The 21053-nt window shown below is 40.8% G+C and overlaps 1 protein-coding gene across 4 annotated transcripts; it reads right to left on the bottom strand.

Annotated features, from left to right (window-relative positions):
* Positions 1-53: 53 nt before the first annotated feature.
* Positions 54-20815, bottom strand: LOC119500855 (1-phosphatidylinositol 4,5-bisphosphate phosphodiesterase delta-4-like). 4 transcript variants are annotated; one of them, XM_037790833.1, is made up of 16 exons: positions 20528-20814; positions 16598-16695; positions 15827-15985; positions 13927-14155; positions 13237-13366; positions 12238-12469; positions 11529-11730; positions 11136-11280; positions 10254-10406; positions 8415-8585; positions 5065-5221; positions 4330-4446; positions 2739-2917; positions 2239-2371; positions 1667-1816; positions 54-1133 (listed from the first exon to the last, which is right to left on the bottom strand). In XM_037790833.1, exons 2-16 carry the CDS (start codon positions 16689-16691, stop codon positions 1042-1044), a joined length of 2343 nt encoding a protein of 780 aa, XP_037646761.1. In that variant the 5' UTR covers positions 16692-16695; positions 20528-20814; the 3' UTR covers positions 54-1041. The 4 variants fall into 4 exon arrangements, with proteins under 4 accessions (XP_037646761.1, XP_037646763.1, XP_037646762.1 ...); XM_037790835.1 differs by having other exon boundaries at positions 16598-16651; XM_037790834.1 differs by having other exon boundaries at positions 16598-16648.
* Positions 20816-21053: the final 238 nt, after the last annotated feature.

Below are 21053 nucleotides of genomic sequence, written 5' to 3'. Positions count from 1 at the left end.
GTCCTGTTTCTGTCTAATTTCTTAGTAAATTTGATGAATGAGATGCATCAACCTTATTTTATGATTCCCTTTAATTGATTCAATCAATTTGAGTAGAGTCCTCTATTACAGAAACCCACATTGTAGCATTATGTACATGTTACATACTCTTTTATTTCTATTTTCTTATCATTCTTGATGTTTATACCAGAGCAACTGGGGATCAATATAGTATTTCTGATTCTGAACTCCTTGTTTGAGTGAATAATGCTGAGAAACAAATAACTGAGTCTGATTTCTGCTGATTGCTATTTTAAAGGTGCAATGTGTAAAGCCTGGCCACATGCTCCGAACAAATAGGGGGCGGCATTTCACCTCCTCCAAAATTCGACCAAACTGCTGAAACTCTGAGAGCCGGTCAAAATAACAATGCAATATTATAATCTTCACAGAATTTACGTTATGGCTGACTTAGCTCAGTTTTAGCAAGACCATGGTAGCAAGACAATAGCCAAACCATATCAACGCCTTTTGGAATGTTTGTCGGTATGGTTTGTGTTGTCATTAGTTGGACTAAAGATATGTTTTTCAACGCTGTATCCACTTCTCTTAATACATCCATCGGGCAAGCCCTCGGGGCAGCACTACTTCTTCGTCCTCTCATGTTGGACTGAGGGCAGACTGGACGCTACAGTGACTCACTATCGTCTCTCAAGGTACATAAGTGGTATTACAAGACAGGACGGGGCGGGGCTAGCTGGTTAGCATGCTCATTTCAGTAGCTATCTCTGTAACACAATACGTAGACATCTTTGACATAATTTCATCACTGTTCACATGCTGATAATGTCAGATCAGTTTTAAACTAAAATGCTGGCCGGATTTTACACATTGCACCTTTAAGTTAGCAAAAACAGGATACATTTTCCATTTTCCTACCCTACTTTAGCCAGCCAATATCAGATAAAAGCATCGTTGCATGCTGTTCTCATCGTTCTTCAGGCAAATGAAGACACAGGACTCGTGTCCACCTCTGGCCTCATATCCTCAGATTAGAGTTCTTCATGTGAGCTCTGAGATGCCGATGTTGACAAAGAGGGAGGCGGGAGGGATAGCTGTTCCATCTTTGGAGAGCAGATTTATGTGACGATACCCTGGAAAGGGAAAGATGTTGAGACGAATTTGGATTAGAAAAAGCTTTCAAACTGAGTTTTATTGAGTTCTCCTGCATCTGGTCTATGATGCAACACATGATTTATTCGACATATTAAATAAATACTGCAGTGAGCTACAACAGTGCTGGGCTTTGTTTATTCAATCTTGTGAAGGGGCTCATTGCATGGTTGGAATGTGATCTCTAAAAAGTACAAAATGCAAGTCTACTTCAAAAATAATCCAAGGCACACTGTAGAGTTTGAAGAAATTTAAAATGCCTTTATTTTACATAGCAATAATTGTTCAAAATGACCAACCGACATAGGTCTTCATCAGGGTCATTGTCAATTTACTTTTTTGAGATCATATTCCACCGATGCAATGAGCCCTTCATAAGATTGAATAAGCACAGTACACCTGAAGGATCCAAAGAGCACCTGTATGTGATTACCACAAAGACCCAGCAGCGCTTTTACTCAGTTGTCTTCATGTGCCGTGCTTTGTGTTTTGGCTGACTGTACTCCCTGCTCACCTGGTTGGATGCACGTAAACGGAAGAGTGAACTGTCCAATGAAGTCGTTCCTGGACGCCTTATCGTAGTCCTCCACCTCGAAGCGAACCAGGACCAGCTCAGGGACGTGGATGACAAAATTTAAAGTTTCATTCCAGACTGGGTTAAAACCTGCAGGTAGAGGGCAGTAGAGGAGTGAGCAACTGGGATGTGACTTTTTTAAAGCAACAGTGGGTAGAATTGGAGCATGATTAAAAAAAGTAATATTTATACAACAGTCACTATATCCTGACAGTAGTGCAAGAGACAGGTAATGACAAAAAATTAAAAAATCATGTTCCTCTGTTTTCCCCGTTTCAGAAACATCTTGTAGTGTACTGTTTAGCTGTAAAATGAGAACGTTTGTGACCTGGCAGCCATGTTTTGATCTGTTGAGGAAAAATCAAGCACCGCCCACGAGCCAGAGCAAACTTTCTCATTTTACAGCTAAACAGTACACTACAAGATGTTTCTGAAAACATTTGAGGAGAGAAATAGGCATTGCAGTAACATAATATTGATTCATATGAATTATCTGTACAAAAGAACCTCACCATTGTTATTAATGTGACTGGTCTCTTCCTTGGCCTGGTCCTGTGGCACTCCATAGATCTCCACTCTGACCAGGGGGTCTACAATAGAGCCCTCTTTCTGGTTCACCTTTGGTAGCTGCTGCCCACTGATCACCTGATGATGAAACACAAACATATTTGCATATTAGATACAGACACACATACCACATACATGTACCTCACATGATGGACACACTGACAGTAGTAGCAGCTCATTGCAACCGCAAGCCAACCAGACTGTCATGCACTTTTTTTTTTTTTTTTTTTTTTTTTTAAAGTTATTTTTTTGGGGGCATTTTCCATTTTTATTGACAGGACAGTGGATAGAGTCTTGAAAGGGGGGAGAGAGGGAGTGGATGCAGAAAGGGCCACAGGCCGGATTCGAACCCGGGCCGCCGCGGTCAGGACCAAGCCTTAATACATGGACGCCCGCTCTACCAACTGAGCTAACCCAGGCGCCCAACTGTCATGCACTTTTGAACCTGTATGGATAAGCGAAGTGGTTTGTAGCCTGGTCGCTCTTCTGGTTTCTCTGGACTGAACTGGGTGTTGCCGTCTCTCATGAAGGCAGGCTTGAGGACGTATCCGCAGCCGCCGTTCTGCCCGAACAGCCCATCGTTCAGATCCATCTCCAGACCAGCTGTCTGGAAGTTTAGAGCCACTTTGGGAAAGACAGAGAAGGGAAATAATGAAATTAACTGTGAGTTTTTTTGGGGGGCTGGCTGTATCACATGATTTCCCAGACTCAGAGTCTTCATCTAGCTTGCTAAATCTTTCATCCAGACGGTGTCAGTTTGAGGCCTCATGACAGGAAGCATCTGTCCTGTTAAACTCCTCCAGTTGCTGGGTGATGCTCTGTGTCTGACCCTGAACTCTGACCTCCCTGAAGGAGGAGGTGGGGTTGGCAGTAAGGGCGTGCACAAAGAGAATTACTCCTCAGCAGTGGTCGAACGTAACTAAGTACATTTACTCAAGTACTGTACTGAAGTAAAATTTTGAGGTACTTTACTTGAGTATTTTCATTTTATGCTGCTCTATACTTCAACTCCACTACATTTTGGAAGCAAATATTGTAGTTTTTACTCCAATACATTTATTTGATAACCTTAGTTACTATTTACTTTGACGATTTAGAATGATAATACAAAAATATAATTTAAATAATAAATAGTGACATATCATTATAGTTTAAGCTACCCAGTAGTATATAAAGTAATAGAATTAGCTCCACCTTTACCATCTGCAACATTAAAGTGATGAACACATTAATCCATCAGTAATTATAATACAACAATATAATATACATTAAATTATACATTAATATACATTATACATTACTTAAGTCAAATTTTGAATGAAGGACTTGTAACAGAGTATCAACTACACTACACTGTGGTATTGCTACTTTTACTTAAAGGGAGAGTTTGAATGTTTTGAAGTGGGGTTGTATGAGGTGCTTGTCCATAGTCAGTGTATTACCTACAGTAGATGGTGGTCGGCGCGCCCCCAGTTCGGAGAAACAGACAGGAGTTACCACACGGAACCAAAGCAATGTGCTGCTGTATTTAAGACATCTAAAAAAAATCAATATCACTTTAAGTGTACGCTGTATTTAGAATCAGCCGGTTTACCTTGCTGTGAGACAGATATACAGTTGTTTCCGACGGGGAACTGAAGCCGAGAAATAGGCATTGCAGTAGCAGAATATTGATTCACATTTAATCAGCGCTGCCTAGTTTGATAGTTTGATCAGAGTTTGAAAGTTTCATGGGCAGTGATTGACAGCTGCTGTAGAGACTCCTCAGCTCTGATTAGTTGTTTTTCTTCGGGCACGCTGAAATCTTGCAACTGCCATTAGGAGTACAAGGAGGAGGCAGAGGAACATGTTTTTTGTCACAGATTATCTGTCTCATGCACCACTGTCAGGATATAGTGACAGTTTTATAAAAAATAATATTTTATCATTTTTGCTCCGACTGTTACCGACTGCATCTTTAAGATTGGAAACAGGAGACATCAGTGATTTTAGAGGCAAAGTTTGGTTTAACCAGCAGAGGGCGACCTTCTCCTCACCTATCTGATTGCCCACATTCCACATCTCCTGCGGGTTGTAGTTGGAGGAGTCCGTCCTGAGGCCACTGGGGTAGATCCTGCTCAGCTGCCGTGTGTTGTACTGCACAAAATCGGTCCCTAAAGAGAGTATAACATATATGTATATATGTATATAAATATAACATATTATAGCATAAACAGGCCTATTCTTTTATCTGAGGAATATGACATCTATTTAAAGGTGCTAAATACAGGACTGGGAGCATTTCTATTGCCTCTCAACGTCTCCCAACATGGCGAAGACGAGCCAACAGCTCGCAGCTAACAGTGCTAATGGGGATAACAGTGCAAACAACAGCAACAGAGCTAACAGAGTTTACCTGAGGGGGAACCGGAGGGTGGTCGCTATACTTCCGTGACGATCCCATCGGTCGAGACAGCGTTATCAGCTGTAACCGCCGTATGAGAGCAGTGCAGAGCGGCGGCCCTGAGCTAGCCAATGGGGCACGAACATGCACTAAAAACAAACCTGGCCGGCCCGGCTATGTCAATAAAGCACGGAGAAACTTGGGTTACAATGCACACAGAGGAAGAGTGACTTCATTCTCTGCTCAGGTAGACATTACTCCTCTATATCCTGAGACAATAGTTGTTTTCTGTTATATTAATGTTCTGAATAGAGTATAGAGCACCTTTAAGATTTAATAGTTTTCCACTCTTTTCCGAAATACTCTGTTCCCACATGTTAATGTTTACCTGCGTCCTTAGCAAGCCTCTTGGCCTTGGACTCAGAGAATGAGGACATCTCATTGCATTTGGTGTGTGATCGAGCATACTCAAAGCCATGGAAGTGCACACTCTTGCAGTAAACCACTAAGTCTGACAGCTCCCTGGACAGTTTGGACTTGGATTTCTGCAAAAGGGGAGAATAAAATGCAAAATTAGTCAACAATCAAATCATATTCCCATCACTTTAAACATTAATAACTTCTTGGGTGAGCAGTGGCCATGGTTCGAAGGTAACCCTGTAAATGAGAGGCCAGTGATTAAATAATAATTACCCAGTAATTTGTTTACCACTAAAATGAAATAACTTATTAGTGGGAAAACAGTTTGAAATTAAATAATAATTATCTGGTAAGTTTTAAATTGTTGTGGGAAAATACATAAACAAATAATTACAAAGTAATTTGTCCTAAAATTAAACAAAATTATTATTAGTCTTTATTTTATTTTTTAAAAGGACCATACACAAAAAATATGAATCTTAAAATGAGAAGAGTTGATTTATGCCAGATTAATCTATGAGCTAATTTCTATCTGCAGTCCCTGGGCAGGTACACAGAACAATCACCAGACACTAAAACATTCATCAACATGCCACACCACAACATAGTCTCTATCACACTAACAATTATACAGACAAATCTGCAAGCACACATCAACATAGAAATACAAGCACATTCAAGATGCAATACTTTATTGCCATATCAACATGATTGATTGAAATTTGTCTTAGTGAGCTCACTTAAAGAGGACCTTTCATGTACATTTTCAGGTTCATACTTGGTTTCTACTAGAACATGGTTACGTGCTTTAATTTTCAAAAAACACATTACTTTTCTCATACCGGCTGTGCTGCTGCACCTCTTTTCACCCTCTGTCTGAATCGCTCTGTTTAAACTCCTGGGGGCTTTGTAACTTTGAAGACCTTTCACATGCACATAAAGAACTACGCAACACACTGAGGGAGAAAGGAAAAAAGTTCCTCTTTAAACAAAGGCAAGAGAAAGACAAACGAAAATACACATGACAAATAGTAAAGCCACTCACTCATAAAGCACATCATACATTAAATAAAGTATAAAACAGATAATAACCATACCCATACAACATTTATAAAAGCATAAAACAAATGGGTAAAATAAAATCCAAAGCATAAAAATGACATAAATAAAACACTAGCACCTGTAATTAGCAGCAACATCCAACGACCCACTAAAGTGCTGCAAGTGCATTAAAACATCCGCCCTAATCCACAGTTATTTAACCTGCTGAGTGGCCTGCAGTGCTAAGTTAAGGAGGCGAACAACTTCCCTCAGCACATTCATCCAGTACAAGTATACAATTACAATTCACTACAATTAAAAACCTGAGTCAGTCAAATTAGTGTCGCCATTCTTTTGCGCTAGGGTCTGTGCAAGTTTTAAGCTCAGCTGGAAGCATGTTCCAATGCTTGATGGCCATAAATGAAAAAGCAGACTAGACTAAAAGAAGTTTAGTTTATTTATTTGCCACAATATCAGAAAAATTTAACTTGTTTGGTGGAAATTATTGCATGATTGTGAGGTCAATGCTTTGGGAATTTATACATAATTGTCAGAAAATGGACATGATGTAACCACACCACAACTACAACTATATGTCTTCATGCACAATAAAATCATGTTTCTTAACTATTTCACGAGCCTTGACTTATTTTCTCACTTTTAGAAACCATGCACATGCAATTGATTCATACAGTATCAAGTAGTTTTCAATATCTTCTAATATAGCTGCAGAAAAATGTGCAAATATTGTAAACAAGCAGCTACCATCATCTCGTTTCATTCCGCTGATACGGACATATTCAAGCGGTGTCTTTACTTTTTCACTCTGTATAAGCAATTATTACACATTCATGTGGATATTCAGCTGTAAAGATTATTTATTTATTTGATATACAAATATTGAACTAATTACTGAGTCTTTATAAGTTATTTCAGAGTAGCATGAGTTTACGGGTGTTTTTCAAGGAATATGTCCAACTTCTTTTGGTCAAGTTATTAGCTGTTTTATTTAAATTCGGAACAAATTACAAGGTAATTATTACTTTATTCAAGCATTTATTCAACTTTTTTTCCACACTAATTGGTTGCAATTTTGTTTAGTGTTGTTTGTTTTATGTATTTTCTAATTTTCATCTTTTTTTCCACATAGTTCGAAAGTTCATGTTAGTAGTGGACAATTTACTGGCTAATTATTATTTAATTACTGGCCTGAATTTACAGCGTTACCAGATTGAAAAAAATCTTAAGAGATTAACAGGGACATATCATATTTTTTGTGGGCTGTCTAGATCAGAAAACATGTGATCCAACAAGCCATTCAGATTTGGCTTCCTATGGCACATGCAGGCTTATTAGAATATACCGCCCACAGCTTGAGAACTACCTTTGCAAAGGTGCATCATATTTTTTCTCACAAGCCAATCAGAGCAGACTGGTCTTTTTTCTTAAAGAGACAGGCGCTTAAACAGAGCGTTTCAGACAGAGGGTGAATACAGGTATATTCAGACAGACAGGATGAGATAAATAATGTGTTTTATGAACATTAAAGCATGTAAACATGTTTCTAGTAGATAAAATACAAGTATGAACCTGAAAATAAGCATGATATGCCCCCTTTAATATTGCTCAGTCAAAGCTTTAAAGCCGCTAACTCTGGGTAAAACAATTAGAATTCCCTCTCCCTCCCTCATTACCTCTAATTAAATCATGAAAGCCACAAATGCTTCCAGTGAACCTCTCACTGCCCAGCAGGGAAATGATGTAGCTGCACTGGGCAGTTCACTGATATAAGTGTAAAAATTAACACCCCTTAAGCTCTGCTTTGAAAAATAATGTGTTCTTGATTGACTTGCTTGCTTACTTGAGTTAGATATTTTCAAATAGATATGTTCACAGAGGACACCGAGGTTTTTTTCCACAACCAAGGAGACGCACATTGGATGCTGTTTTCTTTCTCCCATATCTGTCTTCTTTTAAATATCCCTGTTTCCTGCTTCTTTTCACTTATCTCCCTTCTTTAACTCCAGTCTCGCCTCCCTGTCTCTGATGTGCCAACCCAGTTTCCTGTCTCTCTCTACAATCAAGCTCCATTCATTTCTGTCTTGATTTACTATCACTTTTGATATAATTCCCTGACTCTGTCTATTTCACTTCCACAATCTATAAGGAAAATGTGTATACTTGAGAAGCATGGTCAAATCAAGCTAAAAGAAATAAAGCTTCTTGATTTAAAAAAAGATGAAGAGCTCTTACAGAAAAATCATAAAGTTCATGTACCTTCCCAGTGTGGTTCAAACACTCAGCAGGTTGGTCATCTATAGACAGGATCTCAGCATCATCGTTGGCCATCTCTTCGTCATCGCTAACTTCGTCTGTCAGGGTTTCATCGAGGCAGTCTTCCGGACCGCTAATCTTCTTGGCTTTCAGCAAAATTTTCCCCTTCAGCTCCTGAAATGAAAACCAACACAAGCACAGATTGGTGAGAGCAGTTTGTCTTCATGCTGTATTTGATAATCGCCTCCACTTCATTTGTAGTATTTTTCTGTTCATTTGAAAGTACATTAGAGAACTTAATTTAATAAAGATATCCAGTAATGTTGGTTGAATGTGCTCACATTTTTTCAGTTCTTGCTGTCTTCGGTACCCAGACTACTCATGAAGGTGGTTCATCTTCCTGCACTTTGCTGTCTCCTAACTAAATGCAGCAATGCACCACTATTTAATTGCCAAAGTCCTTGATGGAATTCCCCGTAGCATGTATCTGCCATTACTTCAAGTTAGCATTGATTGCCCTAAGTGCTCTAATGGAAAAGAGTTTGTAAGTTACTGTATATGGTTGGTATGCTTTCAGTATCAGTAGAAGATGGATAGCAAGGCACACACGAACCATTAATATTTAAAATGTCTCTGAATTGTTAATGCTACCTAAGTTTCCCCCAGATCAGGAATTGTCTGAAAACATTTCACTCCTAAAAGTTAATCACCGACTCAAAGCAGAATGTTTACTGAAGCTTCATATCAGATTTCAACTCAACTCAGTCCCTGATATTAAAGCTGCAGTCGGTAACTTTGAGCAAATATTATACAATTTTTATCTTATATAAATTTATTTTTATAAAACGGGCACTATATCCTGCCAGTTGGTCATGAGACAGGTAATGTGTGAGACAAATAATGTTCCTCTGCCTCCTCCTAGTGCTCATAGGGGCATCTGAAAGATTTCAACGTGCCCGAAGGAAAACAACCAATCAGAGCTGACGAATCTCTAAAGCAGCTGTCAATCACCGCTCACGAAACTCGCAAACTCCGATCAAACGGTTAAACTAGGCAGCGCAGATCAAATTGTCAATATTCTGTTTCTGTAATGCCTATTTCTCTCCTCAAATGTTGTCAGAAACATCTTGTAGTGTACCATTTAGCTGTAAAATGAGAAAGTTTGTGACCCGGCAGTCATGTTGAAAACAGTTGAGCCAATACCGAGCACCGCCCACCAGCAAACTTTCCCATTTTACAGCTAAACAGTACACTACAAGATGTTTCTGAAAACATTTGAGGAGAGAAATAGGCATTACAGTAACAGAATATTAATTCATATGTAATCAGCGCTGCCTAGTTTGACCGTTTGATCGGAGTTCACAGGTTTTGCTAGCATGCTCAAAAAGACAATATTAACATGATGTTTAGCAGGTATAATGTTTACCATGTTCACCATCTTACTTTAGTGTGGTAGCATGCTAACATTTGCTATTAGCACCAAACAAAGTGCAGGCTAGGCTGATGGGAATGTCATAAGATTTGCAGGTATATGGTCATAAACCAAAGTATTGGGCGCACTGAAATTATGACCCAATGATGGCACTATATGGAAAAAATCAAGGGATCACCAACGTTACATTTCATCCTCTGGGGACCATGAATGTCTATAAAATTTTGAGGAAATCCATGGAATAATAGATGACATATTTCAGTATTGACCAAAGTGTTGGACCGACATTTGGATGTTTGTGTTCCTTTGTAAACGTTTCATGAAAGGAAAGGAAAAATGAATCCCAGGGTGCGTCATCCTATGAAGTGCACATCTGACGAAAAAAGAACAAAACCCAAGCAGATTCTAACCTCTGGAGAAGGAAGCTGTTGAGGGACCTGCCCATCCAGTAGGGTGGTCAGTAGTGTGTCACCCAAGATCTGGCTAAGGTGCTGGGCCATGACTGTCTGCTGCTCCACACTACAGTGATTCTCAAGGGACAGGATGACTGGGAAGTCCGATACCTGTCAAACAGGAAAGAGAAGACACAATACTGGCTTTGAAATCTGATCTGTTTTCTGTCTTATTTATGTTGAAATCATATCAGCTCCTGCAAACTCAGTGGTGACAGTATGTATTGAGTTTCCGTTAAGCACAAGTTTCCACAATCCTCCAAAATAGTTTCTTCATCATAATATTGTCCTGAAGTTGAGTAGGAAAGTTTGAGTAGGCTGAAATAGAGAAGTGGAGGCTCGTGAGGAGTTCCTGGTTGCTTTCCATGTAGGTCAGTCAGCAAGGGTACATTTGATTCCAGGGGCAGGGAGAGTTTCCAACTGCTCCATGTGTGCTTCACACTTCTCTGGGCACACAGACAGTCCTGTTAGTGGGACTTATAACTGCTCTCAAGGGTTGGAGCAAATATGTTTTTTTTCCAATTACTTAGTGACATGTAGCAATCAAGATACATTTCATTTTATTTAACTTTAATTTGATTTGTGATGCTCACAGCAACATCTTTTATTCTGGATATTTTTTTTATAGGGACTATTTCATCTGTTCGAATGCAAACTTTTCACAGCAAGGTCTGGAACTGGACAAATTGATGCTTGCCAGAAGTTTTGAATTCAATATGAAAACGTGACCGGGCTGCATGGCTGGATACCGCTAGGGGTAAGTGATGAAATGTGTTTTCTGTGTCATTTGAGTGAACCAGCCCTTTATAAGCAAATAGTGCTACATGTAGTGCTGCTCACCTTGAAGGCGTATTCCTTCAGCGTTGAAATGACGTCTTTAAAAAGAATCTTGGAAGTCAAAGTGTGGCCGTGATACACGACGGGTTCCCCATCGCTGCCGTCCCAGCAGTCCACCTCTACACAACGACAGCCTCTCTTCAGGGCCCTATACACACACACACACACACACACACACACACACACACATAAGAAATCTACATTGTTTGTTTCATTTGTAAGAGCATGTTGCATTTCAATCTGTGAATACATATTTTTTATCTATGATTCACTAAATAAGGACGTGAACAAACTTTTAGCATTAAATACTGTCTTGTGATTGTCTAATCGTCGGTTCAACTAAAACAAGTGTTAAGAATAAACTGTGTTGCATCCAGTGTGTGCAGCAGCCCTCACTGGATGTATGCCTCCTGGCTGCTCTGTCCTCGCAGCTGGTCCTCCAGTAGGTAGGTGTTGTGTGAGGAGGAGATGAAGTAGTGGCTAAGCGGCTGGCTCATGTCCTGGTGAAGCTGCCGATGCTCAGGTTTAAATACGGAGCCCTCCTGTGAGCACAGGTAGATCTGGAAGCCATCTAACGACATGGCGCCTTGCTTCTTGGCTGCACAGAGGGTATGATACAGATGGGTGTTGGCACAAGAGCACAATCCAGGTTTATATGAATTTCTAAATAAATCGACCACGACTCTAAATAAAAGGCTATTGACTTCACTACTATGCACAGATCAAGTGGTGGCACAGGTCACATGGTATATGTCTTTTGTCTCAGTTGCTGGAGTTTAATAAATATAAGTAGACTGGAGAAAAACAAGCATCCACACGATCAAGTTACGTGCCATATGTACATACATATTTTGATGTATGAGGTAGGTATAAATCTGCAAAGTGCTACTGCTCTCTGAAATGTCCTGAGAGAATATTAAATATGTATGTGCAATAAATATTCAACAACAGCTCATGCATGTTCCTATTATTGCATCAATCATGCGTGGCCATATTTTAGGGAAGTTGTGCAACTGGGAAACTTCTCTTGAGCTCCAGCCTGCCCTCAGAAATCATGTGTGACGTATATATGAAGATCACACACGTCAGTCACAGTCATCTTTACCGGATTCAGATGGTTCGTAGCGGTCAATCAGCTCCTGGGCATGCTGGGAACTCTGCTCTCCCTCCTGCTGCTCTACGCTCAGGAAGTTCTCCAGCTCCTCCAACATTAACTTCTCTCCATCTCCGGAGTAGTCCTGGAACACCTTCCACACTTCATCCCTCTGAGTCAGCATCTTATAGAAGTGGACAAACTGCTCGATTTCCAAAGATTCACAATCTGACTTGTCAGCCATCTGTGGAAATAAAGGAAGAGCTTAAACCTGCAGCAGACGAAATGGTTTTGTCATCATTGGGCAAAAATTCCATAATAACCTTTCAGCATATTGTTATTCAAGAATTCTGAGAAAACTAAACTTCTGCTCCTCCTCGTGGCTCTGTTTTCAGGCTTTAAAATATCTAGCCCGTGGCAGGAGACTTTGGCCAATCACAGGTCATTTCAGGAAGAGAGCATTCCTATTGGCTGTTCATTCAACGGAGGCAGCTGTCAATCACTCGCAAACTCCGATTAAACGGTCAAACTAGGCAGCGCTGATCAAATATGAATCAATATTCTGTTACTGTAATGTCTATTTCTCACGTGAAATGTTTTCAGAAACATCTTGTAGTGTACTGTTTAGCTGAGAAAGTTTGCTCGGGCTGGTGGGTGGTGCTTGGTATTTCCTCAACTGATCTCAACACGGCTGCCGGGTCACAAACAGTACACAACAAGATGTTTCTGGAAAAACATTTGAAGAGAGAAATAGGCATTACAGTAACAGAATATTGATTCATATTTGATCAGCGCTGCCTAGTTTGACCGTTTGATCTGAGTTTGCGAGTGATTGACAACCGCTCAGAGACGGCAAGGTTCCCATTCAGCTCTGATTGGTTGTTTTCCTCCGGTCTGTGAAATCTTGCAGATGCCATTAGGGAGCACCGGAGCTCAATTGCTCAATCTTAAATCAAATGCCAAAGATTTCCACCTAGAAGCAACAATATCCAAAGAAGTTCAAAAGCTCACCGTGAAGAGATGCAAAGCATGGTCCTCATTCATGTCGACGTTCATCATCTTCAGCAGTTTCCGCACCTCTTTGAAATTCATCTTCCCATCTTTGTTTTTGTCAGCTTTCTGAAACCAGTCCCAGACCCACCTGAGAAGATGCTGAGGGAAACGCCAGCTCACAAGTGTTGTGGAATAACAATTCAAATTTTAATTTTCCCACTCAAAAGTGTTACAATCAGCTGCAGAGTTCTATTAGAAAAATCCAGATAAAATAATCTCATGGTTGGAGCAAACTTCAATGGTTTTACCTGAATTATCGTTTGTTTTTGTTGCTGTTTGATTGTTGCTTTTTACCGGCTAAGTAACGATAGGGAGAAAGCACAGCACAAAAAAAGCAGGTACCTAGCTTCCTCATCATACAGGACCAGGCTTGATTACACTCATTGACTTTTCTTCCAAGCTAATATGATGGTCATTTATGAATAGATGATCGTGGTCATGGATGGGATGGTCTCCATTTGTTTGCCTGTAACTCTAACTCAATTTTTTCTAGGCTTGTAAATAAACCTCCAATCCATTACCCGACACGTATTTTTCCGAATGGATCGCACTTTTAGCAAGACCTTTGTTCAGAGAAGAAGGTTGGATGAGCCAGTGTTTGATACCAGCTAACACCAGACACAGTAATCTACTACAGTCAAAGGATACTGGTCCAGCCTCTCCTTCTCATCCATCGTTTGAGACTTGTGAATCAGCTTACGCACTCCCTGGATCCAGGCCTTGGCTTCCTCTGGCGAATCGGCCACAAGGTCCAGGTTGCCTTGGCGACCGTGAAACACCAAGGTGAAGCAGTGGTCAGCGGGGAACTCCTCAGCGATGCTCAGCAGGACCTCCGACTGGTGGCCCTCACGCACAGCCTCCACCTCGGTAATTGGGACTGAGACACGACCGTGTATGGTTAAAGAAATAGTTTCAACGTTTGGAGGATTACACTATTTTAATTCTTTGATGCATTTCATACGCTTCTGTTTGTCATATTGTTTTTGTAGGCAACTTTCTACTCGGTAGCATGGTGTTAATTTTTAAAACAATTACTCTCAGAAGTACATAGAAAATACCTAATAACAAATCTTGAGTTATTGTTGGATTATATATAGATTGTATTTTGTATGTCCACTAATGTTATAACTTTTCATTAAAATTCCTACATAATATTGCAATTAATCAAGTTAACCGATTGATATGGAGTGAATTTGGGGCTTCTGGGGCCCCTGGATTGCCCCAAATATACCACTCTTATGTCTGTATGGTAAATATGTATCTGACACATGCAGCTGCTCAACTAAAGCTTAGCATAGCATAACTGCTGGAAACAGTGTGGAACATCTAGCCTGGCTCTGTCAGAAGGTAACAAAATTTGCCTACATCTGCACATCTTAAACTTGCTAATTAACATGTTATCATGATGGTAAATGGTAAATGGACTTGCATTTATAAAGCGCTTTTCTAGTCTTCCGCCCACTCAAAACTCTTTACACTACATGTCAGCATTCACCCATTCACACACACATTCATACACTGATGGCAGAGGCTGCTAAGGTGCCAACTTTGCCCGTTAGGATCTAATCTAAATACTCATTCGCACACCGATGGCTTAGCTTTCGGGAGCAATTTTAGGGTTAAGTTTCTTGCTCAAGGACACATCGACATGTGACCCGGAGCAGCCGGGGATCAAACCACCGACTTTCCAATTGGTGGACAATCTGCTGTACCCTCTGAGCCACAGTCGCCCAACTGATGATGCATGCTTTGACAGGGACAATCAGGTGTGCTGTGCTCCCAGAAGACTATCAGACCCTCACATTCTCCTCCCCTGACGTGTGTGCTGCACTGAGCAGGATTAATGCACGCAGGGCTGTTGGCCCTGAAGGCATCCCCGGACACATGCTCAGGGCCTGTGCTGGGCAACTGACTGACGTCTTCAACCTGTCGTTGGCCCAAGCAGCTGTCCCTTCAAAACTTCAAATCCACTTCCATCCTGCCAGTGCCAAAACACTCCAGTGTCCTGTTGCACTCACCCTCACCATCATGAAGTGCTCTGAGAAGCTGGACCTGCCTACCACCCACACTGAGCCCCCTCCAATTCACCTACCGGCTAGCTGTTGCCAGTCGTTATGCTAAGCTGAGCTGTCCTACTGCTAGCTGTAGCTTTATATTTACCATACTGACTTGAGAGTGGTATTGATCTTCCTATCTAACTCTCAGGAAGAAAGCAAACTAGTGTATTTCCCAAAACTATTCCTTTAAGAAGTACTTAGCCCCACTAATTAAACGATTATGTTAAGTTTCAGACTGAGGTTAAGGTTAGGGCCATGAGGTTGGGGTCTAGTCTTAGTAAAGAAAATAGGGTGTACACAGCCAGAGTAGAAATGCTGCTTATGCACAAGTTCACATTTTTAACATGGGAATTGACCCCACAGTTTCACGGAACTTGAACCCAATATACAGTATAATGTGGTCATTTACTCAGAGTCATATGAATAAAACAACGGTTAATATGTCAGTACAATCGTGCATGCAAACATGCGCACGCAGTTTCGGTACTCACAAGTGGAGTGGCCTCTCCCCGCCCATCTGGACTTGTACCAGATTGTCACGCCGTCCTCCAGAAGGCGGAAATGCCGCTGCTTCTTCCACGATCGTGACTTGACTTTTCTCAGAGTCGACCCTGCCATCATCACCTTGACGTCTGGGTCATCTTGGATGCCTGCGCAGAGTCATGTAAAAAGTCAAAGGTCATGATCATGTCATACCTCAAATACTACACCATCAAAACTGGCAGGCCAGAAAGAGGTTTTAACTAATTCCAATGATTCTGCTATTACTGATTCAATTAGGATATATAGACTTCTCTATACGATATTCAGAGCATTTATATAGCATCAAACAACTACTTATGTAAAGATATAGAGGAATAATGTCTACCTGAGCAGAGAATGAAGTCACTCTCCCTCTGTGTGTATTGTAATCAGAGCCTCTCTGTGCTTTGTTTATATAGCGAGGCCGGCTGCGCTTGCCTTTTAATGCATGCTGCTCTGCACTGCTCTCATACAGCGGTTACAGCTGAGTTGCGGAAACCTAGCACCCACCCTCCAGTTCCCCCTCAGGTAAACATTGATAGCTCTGTCAGCACTGTTGCCGTTGTTAGTATTAGCACTGTTAGCTGTTAGCCATCGGCTCATGTTGAGAGCTGTGTGGAGGCAAAAGAAATGCTCTGAATTTCGTAATTTGCTCCTTTAACACTGAGCTCAACTTCTATTAGACCATAAACCCTGAAACAAATTGCAAAATAATCCCAATCCCAATAACATTTACTCACGTGAAACTTCAGGATCCATTGCTATACTTGAATCATGCCAGTGGAAATGTGCTGCTAAAAAGAAGCAGATGTTGGTGAATTGTTCCAGATGCATTTCCCTGTTTCCAAAACAAAATCTATTTTGTAAAAGCTCTGTATTCATTCAACTGATGCATATACAGTATAATTACAGCATAATATTATTGTTCAAATGTCCACAGAACATTTTCGGAACACCCTACCAGCAACACCCTGGTTCAAATTAATACAGATACACAAAACCTCCACCCGATTCGACTGTTATCAGGCCATTAAATAGGCGTTATCAGTTGCAATAAGCACCATAGATGTGGGTCAGTAGGGGCCTACTACATTGTAAAAGTAAAAGTGAAACTTAAAGCAACACGTTCTAACATGTTTTAAAACTGAATGAAACGTCCCGTTTTGAACACAAACAAAAGGGTTTCTTTAGGTTTAGGCAACAAAAAGCAGGTTTAGGCAATACAATTACAACTTCTTTAGGTTTAGGCAAAAAAAACAAAAAACAGTTAAGTTTAGGGAAAAACATTGTGTTTTGGGTTAAAATAACTAGGAACACACGGGATACAAACTCCGGTCTCCTGGGTGAAAACCCTGTGTTTTGTGTCCCATATATCGTCCCCGACCTCTTCTCTTCCACTGTTTGTGTAATTTCACACTGTCTATACTACAGCGCCTGACTTCCGCTTCTGCTCCTGTGTTCTTTTATACCTTCTTTTGGTGCTTTAGATGATATAGATGAATAGATGATAAAACCTACTAGTGGGTGTAGTGGGCCCCTATTGACCCACATCTATGGGGCTTATAGCGACTGATAACGCCTATTCCATAGCTTGACAACAGCCTAATTGGCTGAAACCTCAGTGCAGCTGCTTCAGTGCCTTACTGTAGGGAAGTTGTTGTTAAGGAAGGACATATTTCCGTTTGCCCATACAGGACTTCCCTGCTATTCAGTTGGGCAGTAGGATGGTGAAGGGAATCTATTACTGTTATTTCTAACAGTAAGATTTGGGCTCAAACCCCTGAGATGGCAAGTGACTGCTCTACTGAAGTGTCCCTGAGCAAATTACTGTATCCCTACCAGCTCTAGGTCTGCTGTACCTGACCTCTGTGACATGAAACTAGGGCAAACAAAACACAGTTCCCTTAAATTGAAGAACAGAGGATACTGACACAATCTGCAAGGATGTGGTAAACTAGACACTAAATGCCAAGGTATTTTCAGGACGAGTCAGCATTTCAGTCTTGATCCACTCACACCATCAATCTTTGATCATTTATAAGAGTGGCTTGTGCATGGCAACTCCTACAGTCTGTGTGTGTGCTGACTAAGAAAAACCACACACACTCAGCAGGCTGTGCTCACCTCAGCCTCACCAGATAAAAATCAATAGTAGACATAAAGATAGATAAAAAAAATAAATGGATTTGTTATTGTAATGCATTCGGTCTAAGATTATTATTTCCCAATTCTGGATTGTTATGAAATAATAAAAAAAAAAATGCTACAAAAACAGGGCACCAATAAAAGGGCGCTTTCATGTATCATTCACAACAATAGCATGTGTATAATTTTCTTGCCATGCTGGTGGTGTGGCTCTATAGGGACGGCAATGCCGGTGTGTCGATCTGTCAGTCGGTCAGGCCACCACTTTTACTGGAGGGATTACCATCATCATTCATGGTTCCCAGAGGATGTATCATAATGACTGTGGGTGATCCTGTGACTTTATATCCAGTGCCACCATGAGGTTGATATTTGTGGTTTGGACTGAAATGTCTCGACAACTATTGGATGGATTGCTGTTCGATTGGATACAGACATTCATGTTCCCCTCAGGATGAATTGTAACAACTTTTGTGATGCCCTTAAAGCAGCAGTAGGCATAATGCTTTTGGCACCATTGGGCAAAAATTATGTAATAATAATCTTTCAGCATATTGTAATTCAAGTGTACTGATAGATAACTAGATTTCTGCACCTCCTCATGGCTCTGTTTTCAGGCTTTGAAAATTGTAGCCCGTGACCGGAGACTTTGGCCAATCACAGATCATTTCAGAGAGAGAGCGTTCTTATTGGCTGTTCATTCCACAGAGGCAGCTGTCAATCACTTGCGAACTCTGATCACCCAATGACCACTTACAGTACCTTATAATGTGATTATAAGGTACTGTAAGTGGTCATTGTTTGCTTTAAGTAAAGTAAAAATTAAATTTACAATGTTTTGTGTGTTGTTCTTGCATAGATTTAGTGTTTTTTTTCACTTTACTTAAAGCACCCAATGACCAATTAGATTAAATTATAATGACATAAAAATGCATTATAACAGTGATTATAATGCATTATAAAAATAGTATAATTCCTCACAACTATGGGAATTATAATACACTATGATCCATGCTAAAAAGGAATGTCAGTGAATGACCAGCAATTATTAAGTATTTTGATGCTTGACCTTATGAGTCATTATAATATGCTTTATCATGTGTTATGATTATTGTGTAAAGCATTATGAATAGTGCTTAGAATTATACGGTGCTATAAACAGATTATAATGCATTATAAGTATGTTTATAACACATTATAGAAATGGGCATCATAGAAAGTGTTACCATATCTGAATCAACCCTAAAAAACAACTCTGCATCTACTGAGTTATACAAGAGCATTACTTTATGAAACCGGACACGTCCATTTTCTTTCCATGGCCCAAAATCATAAATTTGTCTCTGAGTGTTTTGCAATCTGACCATCATACAACCCTGTCTATCCTTACACCATTGTAATGTGTCTCAAACAGAATGAGAATGAGACAAATGTGCAGCAGACTTGCTGCTTATCAGTGAAAACCGATAAACTCCCGCTATCTCGGTTGTTCGCTGATAGACGTGGATCAAACACTTCTGGAAAGGGAAGGTTTTTCTAAAGTCTGTATATCTGTATTCCGGTCTGACAGCTATCCTTTCCTTTCATTGTCTCCTGAAACAACAAGATCTAGTCTTGGGTTCTACATGTTTCACAGTCCCCCTGTGCCAGCCCCCCCCCCTTTTAAATTAGATTACAGAGTTCTCACCACAGTATGACTGACGCAAAGCAAGGAATGCATTCACAGTTGCTTCACAATTTAATATCATACTGCTACTGAGAGAAAAAAAACAGACTGACCATGAAAGTGAGGCTTATTTTCCACAGCTATTTGCTCCATAAAGTGATGTGGTGTGCTTTCATGCAGAGCCACATCAAATACATTTTTATTTCCTATACAAGTTTTTCAGATTCTACTGTTGAAAGTGTAACACACCCTCCTCCATACTTAACGTCCAGACATTTAAGCAGCAGTTAGGTCACGTTATGTTTTATTTTTGGGGCCGCGCTTAAAGCTTTAGGCAAGATGAGTCACACATGGCCTCTTCTTCAGGGATTTCAATGACCACGCACACAAACACATGACTAATGGGCATATCTGACAGGATGGAAATTGGGAACAAACAACTCAGTCACAAAGACCAACAGTTTTGTACGTTTATCTTGTGTGTGTGCTTCTAATTTTTGTTGAATCTTTAATCCGTTTTATCCATCATAGGAATGTTCCATTTCCCCTGTACACTGGGATATGTGTCCTAATATTTACTCGTGACTGTTTTTTTTTTCCTGCACACAATTATGTGAATTCTACAAACAAGTGACCTGGCAGTGTCCGACCAATAAAATCCATACATAACTTCAAGCTGCGGTGGGGAGGGAGCTTTGTGCCCAGTAAATTAGAACCAGAGGCAGAAATATGAGACATAGCAGCATCACTTCAGCAATGCAATGCAGAATGCAACTGCAGCTAAAGAAAGAAAGAAAGAATGAGTCAGACGTGCTACAGTTTGACTTGAAAAAAGAGGGAAAAAAAGAGTTAGACTTACCAAAAAGTACAGATCTCTCCAGGGATACTGTGAGGCAGACCCTCCAGAGGTGGGTACTCTTCAGGAGACTGCTCTCCCAGGGTGGGCCTCAGATACCGAGGGGGTTGGGGACCCTGGATGGACAGCCCAAGATAAGGTTCAGCGTTGTGTTTACGTCACACTGGCCCTGTACGCTGAGATCCACACTCCAGTTGAGTCCAGGGACTGTTAGCTGAGCTCAGGGCCTTTAAAGACGGGGAGTGTCTGAAGGGAAATCTGGCTCAGCCTCCTGTCTCCTCCTCTCTCACTGCTGGGTCTGAGAAATCCGATTCCCTAGTCACTGCTGCACACTGGTATACGCTCCGACCCCTCCTCCTCTTCCTCCTCCTCAACACTCCCTCCCCCCTCAGCTTTCCTTCCTTCCTTTCCTGCCACTCCCTCACTCCGCCATCCACAGACCCCTCGCTGCATCTGGCGAAGGTCACTCTCCTCAGTCTGTCCGTCTTTCTCCCCCATCCTCTGGGTGAGATAATTGATGCTCTGCAGG

Source organism: Sebastes umbrosus, chromosome 13, assembly GCF_015220745.1.
Source record: "Sebastes umbrosus isolate fSebUmb1 chromosome 13, fSebUmb1.pri, whole genome shotgun sequence".
NCBI classification, from domain to species: Eukaryota; Metazoa; Chordata; class Actinopteri; order Perciformes; family Sebastidae; genus Sebastes; species Sebastes umbrosus.
This window is presented reverse-complemented; position numbering and strand designations above follow the sequence as displayed.